This window comes from Nerophis lumbriciformis, linkage group LG30 (genome assembly GCF_033978685.3).
Source record: "Nerophis lumbriciformis linkage group LG30, RoL_Nlum_v2.1, whole genome shotgun sequence".
NCBI lineage: Eukaryota > Metazoa > Chordata > Actinopteri > Syngnathiformes > Syngnathidae > Nerophis > Nerophis lumbriciformis.
Window position 1 is genome coordinate 10,671,127 of NC_084577.2, and position 18,483 is coordinate 10,689,609.

General features: G+C 46.0%; 1 protein-coding gene across 3 annotated transcripts in view; it reads right to left on the reverse strand.

Moving 5' to 3' along the window:
- Positions 1-10,770, reverse strand: part of gkup (glucuronokinase with putative uridyl pyrophosphorylase) — a 50,559-nt gene extending 39,789 nt beyond the window's left edge. For 2 of the 3 annotated variants that reach the window (XM_061925541.1, XM_061925539.1), the window contains exon 1: positions 10,613-10,770. In XM_061925541.1, the coding sequence (XP_061781525.1) occupies positions 10,613-10,669 (57 nt within the window). In that variant the 5' untranslated portion in view covers positions 10,670-10,770. Of the gene's footprint in view, positions 1-10,250; positions 10,326-10,612 lie in introns of those variants that run through there. The other variant, XM_061925540.1, reaches the window with a different exon arrangement.
- Between the last annotated feature and the right edge of the window lie 7,713 nt (positions 10,771-18,483).

Here is an 18,483-nt window from a genome sequence, read left to right on the forward strand (position 1 = left end):
AAAATAATAATCACAATTCTTTTCATCAATATCGAAATCAGTTATTAATTACAACTACTTTTTGTTATATAAAACATATTTGATTGCACTTTCTATTTCAAACAAACAAGTATCATGGAATGAGAAGGGACTATTATTTTGAAGGTGGGTTCCGCTCCTTTAATTTCCAATACTAGTCGTACGGCAAACAGACGCAGACTAGTTTACACACAAGACGTGTTTACGTGTGTCAGTGTTCCTGTTTGGTCTTGAAAACATTGTCTGTATGTCCTGTGCCTGTTTTATGAGTGTCATACAGATGTTGTGTGCAAATGTAATTGTAGAACTACTGTATATGTTGCGACGATAGCTTGGTCTTCTGTTTAGCTTGCTGCTACTTAGCATGCAGGATTCTCGGAAAAACCCAGCCTCTGTTGAGCGCATCGACTGTGAACTTCGGTGGATGCAGCATTGCAGAACTAGTAATCGATATAGCACTGTCCAAATTCACACCCAAGTACGCATACACAGTAACATACACAGTAGCTGTGTATGTTCTTTGGCGGCTGCATCCTTTGCAGTGCGCATTTGTAGAGCGCTGACGTCATTGCGGTGCACGAAGGCTGCCCCAATTCTAACAAGTTTCAAGTGTCCTTCCGGCCAACAAATGTGTCGTTTTGCCCAAAAGCAGAAGGGTTGCATCCGTGTACACTTTGCGTTCTTTGATATCCCAATATCCTTTGCGCGCTCAACTCTGAAAACTATTTTCAACGTGGCGGCGCTATGCAGAGCAGTAAGAGTGACTTTAAATACAAGTATAGCTTTATTTAGTCATTTAAAACAGCTTAAAGCAGACACGTCAAGCTGGGATGTCAGTAGTGATATACATTTGTGTTAAAATACGAGACCTTGACTATCGTAATGTTGAGCGACCTCCGTGCTCTGCCCTTCTTTTTACCCCGAGAGAGAGCCATATATCTGGCCATTGCAGACAGTTTCGTGCCCAGAGCTTTTTTCAACAGTAAAACCTTATCTTTTAATTTACTTTTTTAGGCTGCAAGGAGTTTACTTAATTGTGTTCTATTAATTTGTGGCCGGAATAAAATGGGACAAGCGGTAGTACAAACCCTGTTTCCATATGAGTTGGGAAATTGTGTTAGATGTAAATATAAACGGAATACAATGATTTGCAAATCATTTTCAACCCATATTCAGTTGAATATGCTACAAAGACAACATATTTGATGTTCAAACTAGGGATGTCCCGATCCGATATTTGGATCGGATCGGCCGCCGATATTTGCCAAAAAATGCGTATCGGCAAGGCATGGGAAAATGCCGATCCAGATCCAGTTAAAAAAAAACTCTGGTCCGTGTTTTCCAACGCACCGATTTAAATAATACATTCCACTTTTCTGCTGCTCCCTAATTTCCGTTCCGCATTTTCCAGCACACCTTCAACACATCCACAGGTCTGTGGAATCTCACGCAGTTGCTTTTAGCTGCTGGCATTACACGACAGGCTCTTCTCACTCTTTCCTGTGTCTCCCTCTCACAGACAGCGAGCGCACCTTCTTACACACGTCACATACTGTCATGACATACGTCACATACTGTCACGTCATACGTCACATACGTATACGTCCTCCCCGAGCAGAGAGGTAGCAGCATGGCTAACGTTAGCTGTGATGCTAGCGCAGCCGCTAAGGTGCGCGCCTGCTCAAACGTCCTCTGCGCACGGCAAATCTATGCCACGCACAAAATCAAATAAAAAAATAAGCGCATAACAATTTTCGACACACGGACACGACAGAGAAAACCGTTTTCGTCATCATTGTTCAAATATTGTAATGTCTGTCGAGACGCTTATCTCCGTTCGGTGCCACACGTCCACACCATCAAAATGCCGAGGCAAAAATGTCCAGATCAACACCGTCTGAAAAAATTTCTGATCTATTTAGTTGTGATTTCCTTCTCTGCATGAAAGTTTAAAAGTAGCATATATTAATGCAGTATGAAGAAGAATGTTTTAATGTAGACATGCAAGCCTTGAAAGAAAATGTTGAAAATCAAGACTACATTTCCTGCAAATGGGTGCATTTCTACCCTATATTTTAACTTTAGATTTATTCTCATATCAAACTCTTTTGGCTGTCTTTTTGACACTTACATCCGGCGCCCCCCTCCACACCCCGGATTATAAATAATGTAAATAATTCAATGTGATTATCTTGTGTGATGACTGTATTATGATGATAGTATATATCTGATAGTATATATCTGTATCATGGACCCCGACTTAAAGAAGTTGAAAAACTTATAGGGGTGTTACCATTTAGTGGTAAATTGTACGGAATATGTACTTCACTGTGCAACCTACAAATAAAAGTCTCAATCAATCAATCAAAACACATAGAATCATCATACTGCTGTGATTATATGCATCAAGTGTTCATTCAAGGCTAAGGCAAAAATATCGAGATATATATCGTGTATCGCAATATGGCCTTAAAATATCGCAATATTAAAAAAAGGCCATATCGCCCAGCCCTAGTTTCAATGATGCCATTTCTGTTTGTCATGTATAATTTTGTCTATTTTGTGTTTATCCTTGAATAAACAGGTCAGTTTCTTGTTACCAACCATTGTGTATTATTCAAACTCCCCTAATTCAGCTGGCTAGTTGTTATCAAGAGTACTAAAACCCTTTTCAACATGATTCTGACAACTAAGTAGGCTAAATAACTTTAAACTTTAATACATGCTCGGGATAGGCCAGTATCGGTATCGGATCGGAAGTGCAAAAACAATATCGGTATCGGATCGGAAGAGGAAAAACCTGGATTGGGACATTCCTAGTTCAAACTGATAAACATTTTTTTTTTGCAAATAATCATTAACTTTAGAATTTGATGCCAGCAACACGTGACAAAGAAGTTGGGAAAGGTGGCAATACATACTGATAAAGTTGAGGAATGCTCATCAAACACTGGCCGGAAACCAACATTGAATGACCGTGACCTTTGATCCCTCAGACAGCACTGTATCAAAAACCGACATCAATCTCTAAAGGATATCACCACATGGGCTAAGGAACACTTCAGAAAACCACTGTCACTAAATACAGTTGGTCGCTACATCTGTAAGTGCAAGTTAAAGCTCTACTATGCAAAGCGAAAGCCATTTATCAACAACATCCAAAAACGCTGCCGGCTTCTCTGGGCCCGAGATCATCTAAGATGGACTGATGAAAAGTGTAAAAGTGTTCTGTGGTCTGACGAGTCCACATTTCAAATTGTTTTTGGAAATATTCGACATCGTGTCATCCGGACCAAAGGGGAAGCGAACCATCCAGATTGTTATCGACGCAAAGTTCAAAAGCCAGCATCTGTGATGGTACGGGGGTGCATTAGTGCCCAAGGCATGGGTAACTTACACATCTGTGAAGGCACCATTAATGCTGAAAGGTACATACAGGTTTTGGAACAACATATGCTGCCATCTAAGCGACGTCTTTTTCATGGACGCCCCAGCATATTTCAGCAAGACAATACCAAGCCACATTCAGCACGTGTTACAACCGCGTGGCTTCGTAAAAAAAAAAAAGAGTGCAGGTACTTTTCTGGCTCGCCTGCAGTCAAGACCTGTCTCCCATCGAAAATGTGTGGCGCATTATGAAGCGTAAAATACGACAGCGGAGACCCCGGACTGTTGAACGACTGAAGCTCTACATAAAACAAGAATGGGAACCCTAACCCACTTTCAAAACTTCAACAATTAGTTTCTTCAGTTCCCAATCGTTTATTGAGTGTTGTTAAAAGAAAAGGTGATGAAACACAGTGGTGAACATGCCCTTTCCCAACTACTTTGGCACGTGTTGCAGCCATGAAATTCTAAGTTAATTATTATTTGCAAAAAAATAAATAAATTTTATGAGTTTGAACATCAAATATCTTGTCTTTGTAGTGCATTCAATTGAATATGGGTTGAAAAGGATTTGCAAATCATTGTATTCTCGAAGACCTCCATGAAAAATAAAAACAAAGGACCCAGATTTCCCTCGCCCGGATGCGGGTCACCGGGGCCCCCCTCTGGAGCCAGGCCCGGAGGTTGGGCACGATGGCGAGCGCCTGGTGGGCGGGCCTGTCCCCATGGGGCCCGGCCGGGCACAGCCCGAAGAGGCAGCGTGGGTCCCCCCTCCAATGGGCTCACCACCCATAGCAGGGGTCATAGAGGTCGGGTGTGATGTGAGCTGGGCGGCAGCCGAAGGCAGGGCACTTGGCGGTCCGATCCTCGGCTACAGAAGCTACCTCTTGGGACGTGGAACGTCACCTCGCTGGGGGGGAAGGAGCCTGAGCTAGTGCGCGAGATGGAGAAGTTCCGGCTAGATATAGTCGGACTCACTTCGACGCACAGCAAGGGCTCTGGAACCAGTTTTCGCGAGAGGGGCTGGACTCTCTTCCACTCTGGCGTTGCCGGCAGTGAGAGGCGACGGGGTGGGGTGGCAATTCTTGTTGCCCCCCGGCTCAGAGCCTGCACGTTGGAGTTCAACCCAGTGGACGAGAGGGTAGCTTCCCTCCGCCTTCGGGTGGGGGAACGGGTCCTGACTGTGGTTTGCGCTTACGCGCCAAACCGCAGCTCAGAGTACCCACCCTTTTTGGATTCACTCGAGGGAGTACTTGAGAGTGCTCCTCCGGGTGATTCCCTCGTTCTAGTAGGGGACTTCAACGCTCATGTTTTGGACACTCGGGTGAAGAGAGGGGCGGAGCTTTCAACCGATCACCACCTGGTGGTGAGTTGGCTGCGATGGTGGGGGAGGATGCCGGACAGACCTGGCAGGCCCAAACGCATTGTGAGGGTTTGCTGGGAACGTCTGTCAGAGTCTCCTGTCAGAGAGAGTTTCATTTACCACCTCCGGAAGAACTTTGAACATGTCACGAGGGAGGTGCTGGACATTGAGTCCGAATGGACCATGTTCCGCGCCTCTATTGTCGAGGCGGCTGATTGGAGCTGTGGCCGCAAGGTAGTTGGTGCTTGTCGTGGCGGTAATCCTAGAACCCGTTGGTGGACACCGGCGGTGAGGGATGCCGTCAAGCTGAAGAAGGAGTCCTATCGGGTTCTTTTGGCTCATAGGACTCCTGAGGCAGCGGACAGGTACCGACAGGCCAAGCGGTATGCGGCTTCGGCGGTCGCAGAGGCAAAAACTCGGACATGGGAGGAGTTCGGAGAAGCCATGGAAAACGACTTCCGGACGGCTTCGAAGCAATTCTGGACCACCATCCGCCGCCTCAGTAAGGGGAAGCAGTGCACTATCAACACCGTGTATGGCGAGGATGGTGTTCTGCTGACCTCGACTGCGGATGTTGTGGATCGGTGGAGGGAATACTTCGAAGACCTCCTCAATCCCACCGACACGTCTTCCTATGAGGAAGCAGTGCCTGGGGAGTCTGTGGTGGGCTCTCCTATTTCTGGGGCTGAGGTTGCTGAGGTAGTTAAAAAGCTCCTCGGTGGCAAGGCCCCGGGGGTAGATGAGATCCGCCCGGAGTTCCTTAAGGCTGTGGGGCTGTCTTGGTTGACAAGACTCTGCAGCATCGCGTGGACATCGGGGGCGGTACCTCTGGATTGGCAGACCGGGGTGGTGGTTCCTCTCTTTAAGAAAGGGAACCGGAGGGTGTGTTCTAACTATCGTGGGATCACACTCCTCAGCCTTCCCGGTAAGGTCTATTCAGGGTACTGGAGAGGAGGTTACGCCGGATAGTCGAACCTCGGATTCAGGAGGAACAGTGTGGTTTTCGTCCTGGTCGTGGAACTGTGGACCAGCTCTATACTCTCGGCAGGGTCCTTGAGGGTGCATGGGAGTTTGCCCAACCAGTCTACATGTGTTTTGTGGACTTGGAGAAGGCATTCGACCGTGTCCCTCGGGAAGTCCCGTGGGGAGTGCTCAGAGAGTATGGGGTATCGGACTGTCTGGTTGTGGCAGTCCGCTCTCTGTATGCTCAGTGCCAGAGCTTGGTCCGCATTGCCGGCAGTAAGTCGGACACGTTTCCAGTGAGGGTTGGACTCCGCCAAGGCTGCCCTTTGTCACCGATTCTGTTCATAACTTTTATGGACAGAATTTCTAGGCGCAATCAAGGCGTTGAGGGGATCTGGTTTGGTGGCTGCAGGATTAGGTCTCTGCTTTTTGCAGATGATGTGGTCCCGATGGCTTCATCTGGCCAGGATCTTCAGCTCTCACTGGATCGGTTCGCAGCTGAGTGTGAAGCGACTGGGATGAGAATCAGCACCTCCAAGTCCGAGTCCATGGTTCTCGCCTGGAAAAGGGTGGAGTGCCATCTCCGGGTTGGGGAGGAGATCTTGCCCCAAGTGGAGGAGTTCAAGTACCTCAGAGTCTTGTCCACGAGTGAGGGAAGAATGGATCGTGAGATCGACAGGCGGATCGGTGCGGCGTCTTCAGTAAGGCGGACGCTGTATCGATCCGTTGTGGTGAAGAAGGAGCTGAGCCGGAAGGCAAAGCTCTCAATTTACCGGTCGTTCTACGTTCTCATTCTCACCTATGGTCATGAGCTTTGGGTTATGACCGAAAGGACAAGATCACGGGTACAAAGGGCCGAAATGAGTTTCCTCCGCCGGGTGGCGGGGCTCTCCCTTAGAGATAGGGTGAGAAGCTCTGTCATCCGGGGGGAGCTCAAAGTAAAGCCGCTGCTCCTCCACATCGAGAGGAGCCAGATGAGGTGGTTCGGGCATCTGGTCAGGATGCCACCCGAACGCCTCCCTAGGGAGGTGTTTAGGGCACGCCCGACCGGTAGGAGGCCACGGGGAAGACCCAGGACACGTTGGGAAGACTATGTCTCCCGGCTGGCCTAGGAACGCCTCGGGGTCACACAGGAAGAGCTGGACGAAGTGGCTGGGGAGAGGGAAGTCTGTGCTTCCCTGCTTAGGCTGCTGCCCCCGCGACCCGACCTCGGATAAGCGGAAGAAGATGGATGGATGGATGTATTCTGTTTATATTTACATCTAACACAATTTCCCAAATCATATGGAAACGGGGTTTGTAAATGGATGGATGGATGTAAATGTGTGCATCAAAGTACCGATATTAGTTATTACTGTTTTTGTGTACATTTGAATGTTATTATAAAATGTCTACTTGTATTAATGATTATTGTGATCTTGTGTTTAACTTGTCTGTTCTTTTTCGCTGTGCAGAATAATTACAAAGGACTTGGACTAGGGATGTCCCGATCCAGGTTTTTGCACTTCCGATCCGATACCGATACTGACCGATACCGATACTGGCCTATCCGAGCATGTATTAAAGTTTAAAGTTATTTAGCCTACTTAGTTGTCAGAATCATGTTAAAAAGGGTTTAATACTCTTGATAACAACTAGCCAGCTGAATTAGGTGAGTTTGAATAATACACAATGGTTGGTAACAAGAAACTGACATGTTTATTCAAGGATAAACACAAAATAGACAAAATTATACATAACAAACAGAAATGGCATCATTGAACTAGAGCTGGGCGATATGGCCTTTTTTTAATATTGCGATATTTTAAGGCCATATTGCGATACACGATATATATCTCCATATTTTGCCTTAGCCTTGAATGAACACTTGATGCATATAATCACAGCAGTATGATGATTCTATGTGTCTACATTAAAACATTCTTCTTCATACTGCATTAATATATGCTACTTTTAAACTTTCATGCAGAGAAGGAAATCACAACAAAAAAAAATCACTATTTTTTTCATACGGTGTTTATCTGGAAATGTTTGCCTCGGCATTTTGATGGTGTGGACGTGTGGCACCGAATGCAGATAAGCGTCTCGACAGACGTTACAATATTTGAACAATGATGACGAAAACTGTTTTCTCTGTCGTGTACGTGTGTCGAAAATTGTTATGCGCTTATTTCTTTATTTGATTTTGTGCGTGGCATAGATTTGCCCTGCGCAGAGGACGCTTGAGCAGTGCGCAATTTATGGCGTCACATTAATGCCAAAAATCTAAGAGCATAAAAACTGTTATCGCGCGCTGATTCTCCACTTCGCGGTGCCTTTCTACGCGCGCGCGGTGCCTTTCTGCGCGCGCGCCGTCTCGGTCTGTGCGCTCTCTGTGTACTCCTGGCATCTCTCCTCGCGCTGTCATGTTTCTTTTTGGCACTTTGGGGGCGGGTATGCTTAGACGGCCCCTCTTTTCTGATTTGCTCTGAGCATTTTTCATATGACCAATCATTCTCCAGCGTAGCAACGTTGTAGCCATCTTACCTCGGACAGCTAGCCTCAATCATTACATTGATGTCAATGGTACATGTACTAATTACATTACCATAACTTGCTCGATTTTCGACCAATTTACAAACGGTTTGCCTTGTTACAAATCTTATTACATGTAGATATGACATAGGATGCTGTACCTGTTGAAATTACCTCTTTCGCTTTAAAAAAAAAAAGACTTAATTGTGCAACATGGTTGTGTAGGGTCAGTGTTAGTCAGTTCTCTGATTATTTAAAACTGTTTCAGAATACATTATTAAAAGGCTATTTTTAACATTTTAAAAACAAAATTCAAGTATGATTTCATTACTTTTATGGCTGAATCAAAAGAAATTCCATAAATTAGAAAACAAATGTTCAAGAAGAAGTGAAATTATAAAATAATGTTATGGTTGGATGTTATTGCTGGTGGACCAGTTCTGGCTGAAAGATGTGATTATGGTGTTTGTTGTCTTATTATTTATTTGGGTCACATTTTGTATTAGCCTGTATTGTGTTTAGGTGGTATGAAATAACCTTCATCAGCGCGCGACATTTTTTATCCACTTCTTCCGCCGTAAATCTTGATACAAATTGACGATGACCCGCCCTGCTATACTTCTGATTGGCTCTGAGCATTTTTCCCCTGACCAATCAGAAAGAAGGGGCCGTCTAAGCATACCCGCTCCCAAAGTGCCAAAACGAAACATGACCGAGACGGCGCACGCGCGGTGCAAAAAGGCACCACGCGCGCCCAAAAGGGTGTCGCGCGCACGAAGTGGAGAATCAGCGCGCGATAACAGTTTTTAGGCGCTCGGATTTTTGGCACTAATGTGACGCTATAGCAATTGCACAGGCGCGCACGGCTGCGCTAGCACCACAGCTAACGTTAGCCATGCTGCTACCTCTCTGCTGGGAGAGAGCGTATACGTATGTGACGTATGACGTGACGTGTGCCGTGAAAGTATGTGACGTGTGTAAGAAGGTGCGCTTGCTGTCTGTGAGAAGGAGAGACAGGAAAGAGTGAGAAGAGCCTGTCGTGTAATGCCAGCAGCTAAAAGCAACTGCGTGAGAATCCACAGACGTGTGGATGTGTTGAAGGTGTGCTGGAAAATGCGTAACGGAAATTAGGGAGCAGTAGAAAAGTGGAATGTATTATTTAAATCGGTGCGTTGGAAAACACGGACTGGAGTTTTTTAAAAACTGGATCTGGATCGGCATTTTCCCATGCCATGCCGATACGCATTTTTTTGCAAATATCGGCGGTCGATCCGATCCAAATATCGGATCGGGACATCCCTAAATTGAACAACAGAGCAAAATGAAATGACACAAAACACATATATACCAGTTTGGATGATCATTTAAAAACAAACTTTTTTTTTAAATTTATACAAATTAATAAACTAATCTGCTGAAACTGTAGTTGTGATTATTTTCCTATTTCCTATTCCTACATTGGAAATAATTAAATGATAATATTACGCTATCCCAATATTTACTATTACTGGCTATAATGCAAGCAATATGGCACAATTAGAAAAGTACATTAATTGTGAATCACTTATTAATAAAGTAACTGCTAAAAAAGATTGTGTAGTGTTACTGTACAGATAGACCACGAGGACTCTTTCTGGATCTTCAGCATGTTTTTAAAAGGTCCAACTCCAACAGATATAAAAATAAATACATCATTAACTAATAATTAGGAATAACAGCTTTAAAATGCTTGTCAACACGTGACACATCTTCATGACAACCATCTCCCATAATCAATAGGCTCGAACCGCAGGAAAATTCGACGGCGGCGGTGCCGTAAGATCTTAGTCGCTTCCTCTAAAGGTAAAGAACTAGGAGATTTCAAAAATAAAAACGATTCGACATTATTCTCTTAAGTTTGTCATTATTCAACTTCGCGCGATTGATCAGCAGATAAGTGACGTAAATGTAACTGCGGGACAACATACGTAGCCAGGTAGAGTTTGTACTGGACTTTCGGACCCACCTTTGTCGACCGCATGGGCTGGGTCCTTGGAAGGATGCAGAGCTCCGAAATGAGACACAGCTGGAGTGGAGTATCTCATTTGCGACGGAAGCAAAAGTGTTCCAATTGAAATCTGTATATATGTGTATCCACGACAAATTACGTATAATTTCCGTGAGTTATAAAGTCCAAAATTAATTAAAAACTTAACTCACATGCGTTTTGTCAACCAATTCCACTATTGCATCGGGGTTAGATACTAGTTTGGATCTAAAAACAGCAGTTTGATTAAACCCTTTCGCTAACATAACAGTACAATAACTGCAAATCCGCGAACTTTGCCTTAGTTAGCTAAATACTATTGTCGCATACGCACTGCTTACCTTTATTTGAGTCTCCAAAACGGTGCCGTGACCCGCTACCAGCAATATACAAATCATCAGGGAATCTTTTGTGTTTCCTTCTAAGGATATTTCTCTGTGGTTGAATATCAGCACGTATCGCTCCAACACACTTCTTTTGCTAGTGAGTCATGATAATGTCTAAGTACTTCCGTCACGCAGTTAACAAAATAAAAGTTTTTTTAGGGGGGGAAAAAATAATAACTATTTATATGTCAATATTTAATGAACATTCATCAAAGTAAACCAGGGCAAACATGTGATATGATTACTTTTCGCCTACCTATATCAACAAGATGGTACATTGTTACAATGTAATTATTTACAGGTCACAGAAAATACCAGGTAAAGTGCATGGTAATATACATACAAAATAGTGTTGCATTGGTTGCCATAGTTGCCAACCTTGAGACCTCCGATTTTGGCAGGTGGTGGGGTGGAGGGTGGGGGCGTGGTCTGGGGTGGGTCGGGGGCGTGGTTGGGGTTGTGGTTAAGAGGGGAGGAGTATATTTACAGCTAGAATTCACCAAGTCAAGTGTAATTTTGTAATGCAACTCTGAGTGACAGTGACAACAAGCGGACCTAACGGTGTTCGTCAACACCGTTCAATTGAACACCGTTCAATTATTGTAACGTCTATCGAGATGCTTCGAGGACAGGAATTATATCGATCACTTTATTGAGCAAAACTGTTTATATTGGGCCATAACCACACCAAAAACATGAGTAAAAAACTTCTATCTCGAAAAACTAGTCATTTTCTGCCGTACAAACCAGGCCAAAACTAACTTGTCATCTGTCACCAGCACGCATAGCACTCAGCCACTGGTGCGTTTATGGCCACACAAAAAGTCGGACAACTCAAACACCACACAAAGTTACACTATGACTCCTCAGTCATACGTGTGCTTATTCTACTGTCATTTACTATTCATGTTAATTTATTGATATTAATCATGGAATGCTGTTACTAGAGAAAGTTACAGGAATGCACACTTAATCCTATGCTTACATTTCATTGTGCAACATGAGGATGTTTAAGGGGAACTAAATGTGATCTCTGAAAAGGGTACAAATGATTTCCAAAGCAGGACCACCACCCAGACATATTGTACAATACTAATCCATAGCTTATGAAAAACAAGATTTATTTTATTTTCATTACAAGTGGGCCAAATCACTAATATTACTAAATAATCTCATGAAAATGACTCCTCTCATTTGAGTGTTATTATAAAAGATTGGTTTGAGACAGGTGTGCTGCTGGTATTGCCACGTGTGATGTTGCTCACATATGCTCCACTGAATGCTCAGGGAGTTTTTGTGTTTGCTCAGACACATGAACAATTAGAGGGAACATTGCTTGGCAGTGAAGATCTTCCTCAGGAAGCAAAGATTGACCGGTTTTGGGCCATGCTAGGGAGAGATGGAAGATACCAGACTCTAGTGCATTTGATGAAAGCACTTTTGTGCGTGCCACACAGCAATACATCATCAGGGAGGGTGTTCAGCATGGTTAGAAAAATAGTGACAGAGAATAGAACAAGAATGGACAATTCAACCCTTAACTCACTCTTTTCCTGCAAATTAAATTTCACATTTCCTCGAGAGCCATATACCACACCGTGATTGGTAGATTCCTTCAGCTGCGCACACAACGCTGTCAAGCGCCATTTATATAAAACTCGCGGGCCGCACTAACATTAAACTTTCATATTAAGGTGGGGGCCGCAAAATAACGTCTTGCGGGCCACAATTGGCCTGCGGGCCACGTGTCTGAGACCCCTGTGGTAAACTGATGGCAAACTGGTTGCCAATTTGTGCTGACGGCATCTACGACCACCACCAAACATTCATTCATTTTGTGCAAGGTGGGTGAAGAAATCAATCGATCAATCAATAAATCAATCAATCAATCAATCAATCAAAGTTTATTTATATAGCCCTTAATCACAAGGGCTGCACAAGCCACAACGACATCCTTGGCTCAGATCCCACATCAGGGCAAGAAAAATCTCAACTCAATGGGCACAATGACAAACAATGGAGACAAGTCAGCAGCGTTACCGGGAGGGCATTCCGGAGTACTGGAGCCCGAATAGAAAACACTCTATAGCCCGCAGACTTTCTTTGGGCTCTGGGAATCACTAACAAGCCAGAGTTCTTAGAACGCAGATTTCTGTCCGGGACATATGGTATAATATAATCAGCAAGATAGGCTGGAGCTAGACCGTTTAGTATTTTATACGTAAGTAGTAAAACCTTGAAGTCGCATCTTAAGTGCACAGGATGTCAGTGCAGGTGAGACAGTATATATATATATATATATATATATATATATATTGTTGCGTTCTGACCAGATGTTCCTCCAAGGGAATTTAAGTTACTGGTCAATCCCAAGTTCTTTTGATGACACATAAACTGAGTTTAAATTATCACCAGAACAGAATAGGTATTTTGCAATTTATTTTCAAAGCTTTGAAGAGACCAGCCTAGGACAACTCATTCAATTGCATAGTCAAGTTGATCTGAAAACATTACGGATGTGCTGTGTTCTTCAATATGTCCCTCGCCCCCACCCTCCAGAAGTAATACACAAGTCAATTGTTCTACTCTGAGAAGAGACAGGATAAAATAAGAAAAAGGAGTATTGCTACTCCCTGCATTCCGAGCTCAAGGTAGTCCACAGTGTACACTCGGTCATGAGATGGAGAAAAAATAGAAAGAGCACAAAGAGAAAACACTAGTTATTTCAAACCTGACTATAGAAAGAAATAACTCTTAAATATGGATATATGTAATAAATATGATAAATGGGTTATACTTGTATAGCGCTTTTCTACCTTCAAGGTACTCAAAGCGCTTTGACAGTATTTCCACATTCACCCATTCACACACACATTCACACACTGATGGCGGGAGCTGCCATGCAAGGCGCTAACCAGCAGCCATCAGGAGCAAGGGGTGATCTTCGTCAATCCCCCTTTAGATCTTCCACAAAAGATCTCTATCACCATTACAACACTTCTAAAGCTCGCCCCACATTAAAGTAGGTGCTGTTTTTTTTTCTTTGAGCAAGCTAGCAATAAAATAACAGCATAGTTACATGGGAGATAGATGGAGGGAGTCCACGTCAATGTCGTCATGGTCAGGGAAGGAAACTAGCAATTCTCGAAAGTCACCACTTTGCTTGACCCCCTTTAGAGACATAGCAAACCCAGAAACAGGGTAGGTTTGACCTTCTACAGCTCTAACAATGATGCGGGTGCATAGAGACCTAGCACAAGGGGCGATAAAGCAACCGCATGAGGCTATGATGGCCAAGAAAACTCCAACGGAGACCAGGGCAGACTTAGTCAGTCCACCTGCCAAAAGTGCCTTGGAGCCACTCTTTGAAGGGGTCAGAGACACAGGAAACTTCAGTAAGTTCCTTAGACAGGGCTTGGAGTCCCTCTAAGGCCCTCTGGACCGAGCCATCGGGGGCGGTGTTGTTAGGAATGAAGGTGCAGCATTGGTCACCAAACATTGCACACACACCTTCTTCCTTGGCTAGGATGCGCTCAAGGGCTATGCGGTATTGGACGGTCATGAGGGAGGTCGGGGCAAGTTGTTCAGCAAGTCCCTCAACAGCATCACGAGTCAGGTTGGTCAGTCGCAACAGATTATAAAAAACATAGTTAATGCGTTCTACATTTTTAGTAGCAGTCACAGGGAAAATAGCACCAATGATAGGAAGGTTCTTGAAACCTGCACAGGATTCACACCACAATTTGTGTTGTGAGGCCCCCCCCTTGGTTGTCCAATTGCATCAAAGTAAACACCATCAGGGTTTCTCATCAAATCAAAGGAGCCCGTTACACTCCTCCGAGATAAAACATGGCGGCGTCGGCGGGAAGTTAGAGAGGCCGCTGAAACAGGAGTTCCAAGGGGTGTTAATTTGGTACCCACTAGGGTGAGTGGGGTCACCAGTCTAACCATAGCACAAACGGCTGACCTCGGGATTGTAATGTACAATCTGTGCTCCCCACAATACCAGAATAAGTCAGCCCGTGCCCAAGGGCCTATCCTTGAGCCATCTATCAGTGTGGTGCACCAGGAAGGGTCAATGTCACCAAATTTGTTGGGGAACGAAGAGGGTCCTGTGAAGTGAAAACACGTGTAATTCAGCTTTTGGGCCACAAAGGGAAGAAGTCGGGTGGAATTGTCAACAGGAGGGTACACACTAGCCAACAAATCGCACCCTGGCGGCGTGGGTTCAGAAAACAAGGAGATAAGACAGTTTGAGCCATTTGTGTCAGTCAACTTAAAAGGGGCGGGGTAAGTGTGGGGAAGAAGGACGTCCAGCGGAACAAGCAACACAGTCACCCAGGTTTTGGCTCTTGGCCAGGCTGGTCATCCACCTGAGCCACAGGTTGCCTGCACCCGCTCCTAAGGTCAAAGCTACCAGGTCTTCGGTGGTGATGTCAGGATTATACACAGATGTGAGAGCCTTTGAAACGTCACTGAGGTGGAGTGGCACTTTAGGTGCTACATGTCATGATCCGTGGTCTGATCATGTTTTGCGTTATCGGTTTGTTTTGGACTCCTTTTAGTTCCTGGTTAAGCACTTCCTGACTTTAGTCACCATGGTTACTTATGATTTTCACCTGCCTTTTTGCGCACCTGTTGCTCATCAGAGACTCTATTTAGCCTTTTCCGGTCACTCGGTGTGGATTCATTGTTTGCGTCACATCTATGCCACGTAAGTTTTGTTTATACCATGTCCTAGTCCATGCTAAGTAATTAGCTTCATGTGTTTTAGGCACTCTTGCCTTTTTTTTGTTTTGCCTGATTTTTGGTAGTTTGGATTTATTTGATTTTAATAAACCAAAGCCTACCTTCACGCTGTCGTCCGGAGCCGTCCATTGTTGCTTTGAGAGAACGAACCGCAGCAAGCTGCAACCCCCATGTGACAGAATGAATCCACCATCATGTTCTCTCGCACCTGGCCACGAGGAGATTTAGACGCGCTGGCGAAAGTGGAAGCCAGCCAGAAAGGCTTCGTTTCGCCATCAGGGTGCGTCATTCCCCCAAACTCCTCCTCCGGACAGCAAGACTCCACGGGCAACCCAGTCTTCCTCGCCGCCATTGTATGGTAATCCTCTAGCACACTTCGCTAAGCAGTTCACCGATTGGGCTGTCAGTCAGCTGGACACCCGCGCGGATGACGTCACCCCGCCCACAGGTGATGACGTCAGAGACGAAGATTTTTTTTTTCAATCTAGCTCTTTCTGTCAGCCACCTCCTAAAGACTTCATTCCTAAAATAAAATATTGTCAGGACAATTTTTTAAAAGTTAGATTTTGTCAACCTCAGTCACCTCCGCCCCCAGTGACTCTGACCCCGCCCCTAAGGACTAGAGCCCCGCCCACGTCATCAACCTTTTTCTCTCGTCCTCCGACACGACCTCAGGTGGGGGATGGGAAAAGACATTTTGGACAATTTAGAGGGAAGGATTTTCCCCCCTCCTGACCTCCCGCCACCCGGTCTTAAAGACATTTCCAGACCGCAAGGAGCGCGTCTGGTATCCGCCCCATGAGGGGGGGGGGGGGCTGGGGCCGGGAGCTGTGCTGGTGGGGTGGCTCAGCTGCATCCAGCCAGGCAGCAACCTCCATCCCGGCCGACACCACCAGTCTTTCGGCCTGCCAAGCCGCAACCTCCAGCCCGTCCTCCACCACCAGTCCGTCGGCATGTCAAGCCGCAACCCCCAGCTAGACCGCCTCCGCCATGCTCATGGCTAACCTCAGCCCGGGTGGGCCTGCAGATGCCACCATCATCTCCAGTGGGCTTGCAGATGACACCATCATCTCCGGTGGACTTGCAGACACCACCATCATCTCCGGTGGGCTTGCAGACACCACCATCATCTCCGGTGGGCTTGCAGGCGCCACCATCATCTCCGGTGGGCTTGCAGACGCCACCATCATCTCCGGTGGGCTTGCAGACACCACCATCATCTCCGGTGGGCCTGCAAACGCCACCATCTCCAGTTCCTGTTCCTCGGCTAGCACCTGTTCCTGTTCCTCGGCTAGTACCTGTTCCTGCTCCTCGGCTAGCACCTGTTCCTGCTCCTCGGTTGACACCTGTTCCTGCACCTCGTCTGACACACCAAGCTTCGTAACCTGTACCTGCACCACGCCAAGCTTCGCCGCCTGTACCTGCGCCACGCCAAGCTTCGCCGCCTGTTCTTGCTACCACGCCTGACTCGTCTGCTGCGGCGTCCACGCCTGAATCGTCTGCTGCGGCGTCTACGCCTGACTCGTCTGCTGCGGCGTCCACGCCTGACTCGTCTGCTGCGGCGTCCACGCCTGACTCGTCCGCTGCGGCGTCCACGCCTGACTCGTCCGCTGCTGCGTCCACGCCTGCCTTGTTCGTTGCTTCCAAGCCTGCCATGACGGCGCCGACGCGCCCACCTCCCCGTCGACCACGGATGTGGCCTCTCCCTGGTCGTCCGCCTCGCCCAAGTGCGCCCACCTCCCCGTCCGCCACGAATGTGGCCATTCCCTGGTCGCCCGCTTTGACTGCTGCAGCGGCGTTCCACTCGCCGCCGCCACTTGACTTTGCCTCGGTGGATTCGGGGACACTTGGCCTGGCAACCCACCGCCAAGTCCTCCCTCCGCCCTCCCGTGACTTTTGACCCTGCATGTGTTTTGTTTTTAGGACATCTAGAATCTGTCCTTAAGGGGGGGTGGGCTCTGTCATGATCCGTGGATCATGTTTTGTGTTATCGGTTTGTTTTGGACTCCTTTTAGTTCCTGGTTAAGCACTTCCTGAGTTTAATCACCATGGTTACTTATGATTTTCACCTGCCTTTTCGCGCACCTGTTGCTCATCAGAGACTCTATTTAGTTCTGCCTTTTCCGGTCACTCGGTGTGGATTCATTGTTTGCGTCACATCTATGTCACGTAAGTTTTGTTTATACCATGTCCTAGTCCATGCTAAGTAATTAGCTTCATGTGTTTTAGGCACACTTGCTTTTTTTTTTTGTTTTGCCTGCATTTTGGTAGTTTGGATTTATTTAATTTTAATAAACCAAAGCCTACCTTCACGCTGTCGTCCGTAGCCGTCCATTGTTGCTTTGAGAGAACGAACCGCAGCAACCTGCAACCCCCATGTGACACTACAGAGGGTGTAGAGGTAGTTAACGCTCTCTCAAGGACATTCATTTTAATAATCCTTTTAGGGTCTGTACCAGTCTGGTCAACCCCCAAAACAACATAAAAGGGACTAGGCATGACACCCACATTGGCAATTGTAAGGGCGAGGGGGTTCTGGGAACGATCAAAATTCCTCTGAAAGGTCATCCCTTTCAGAATAATTTTGAATTGTGGAGGTGTGCTGTGATAATAGGGATCAGGGGGATTCCAATGCCCTGTGTAGTGGATTACTTCCGTCCACGAGGGGCACCACTTACCAGAGTATGTTGTCTGCTTCCGACACCAATGGTTCAGGGTTGAGTCGTAACAAAGATAGAGGTTACTACCACGGTAATAGCGAGTATGTCCACGGTAATAGCGAGTATGTCCCTCGCAATCAATCACACTGCACAAGTCAAAAAAATAAGTCTTGCTGTCCCCCTTGACCCAGTCCATTTCATGTCCGCCATATGTTCTAAGACTAAGACACTGTCGTCGGGAAAGAAGGACTGAGGCACAAGGACAATAGAACAAGCCCAAGCACCAGTCCGTCAGGGAATACTACTTGGTGTAACATCCTGCCTTTCGTCTATCAAAATCAGAGCAATTTAGGTAACGAAATGGGGACAAACATCAAACTTTTCACTTATTGTAACGACACAAATAGTTACTCTGAA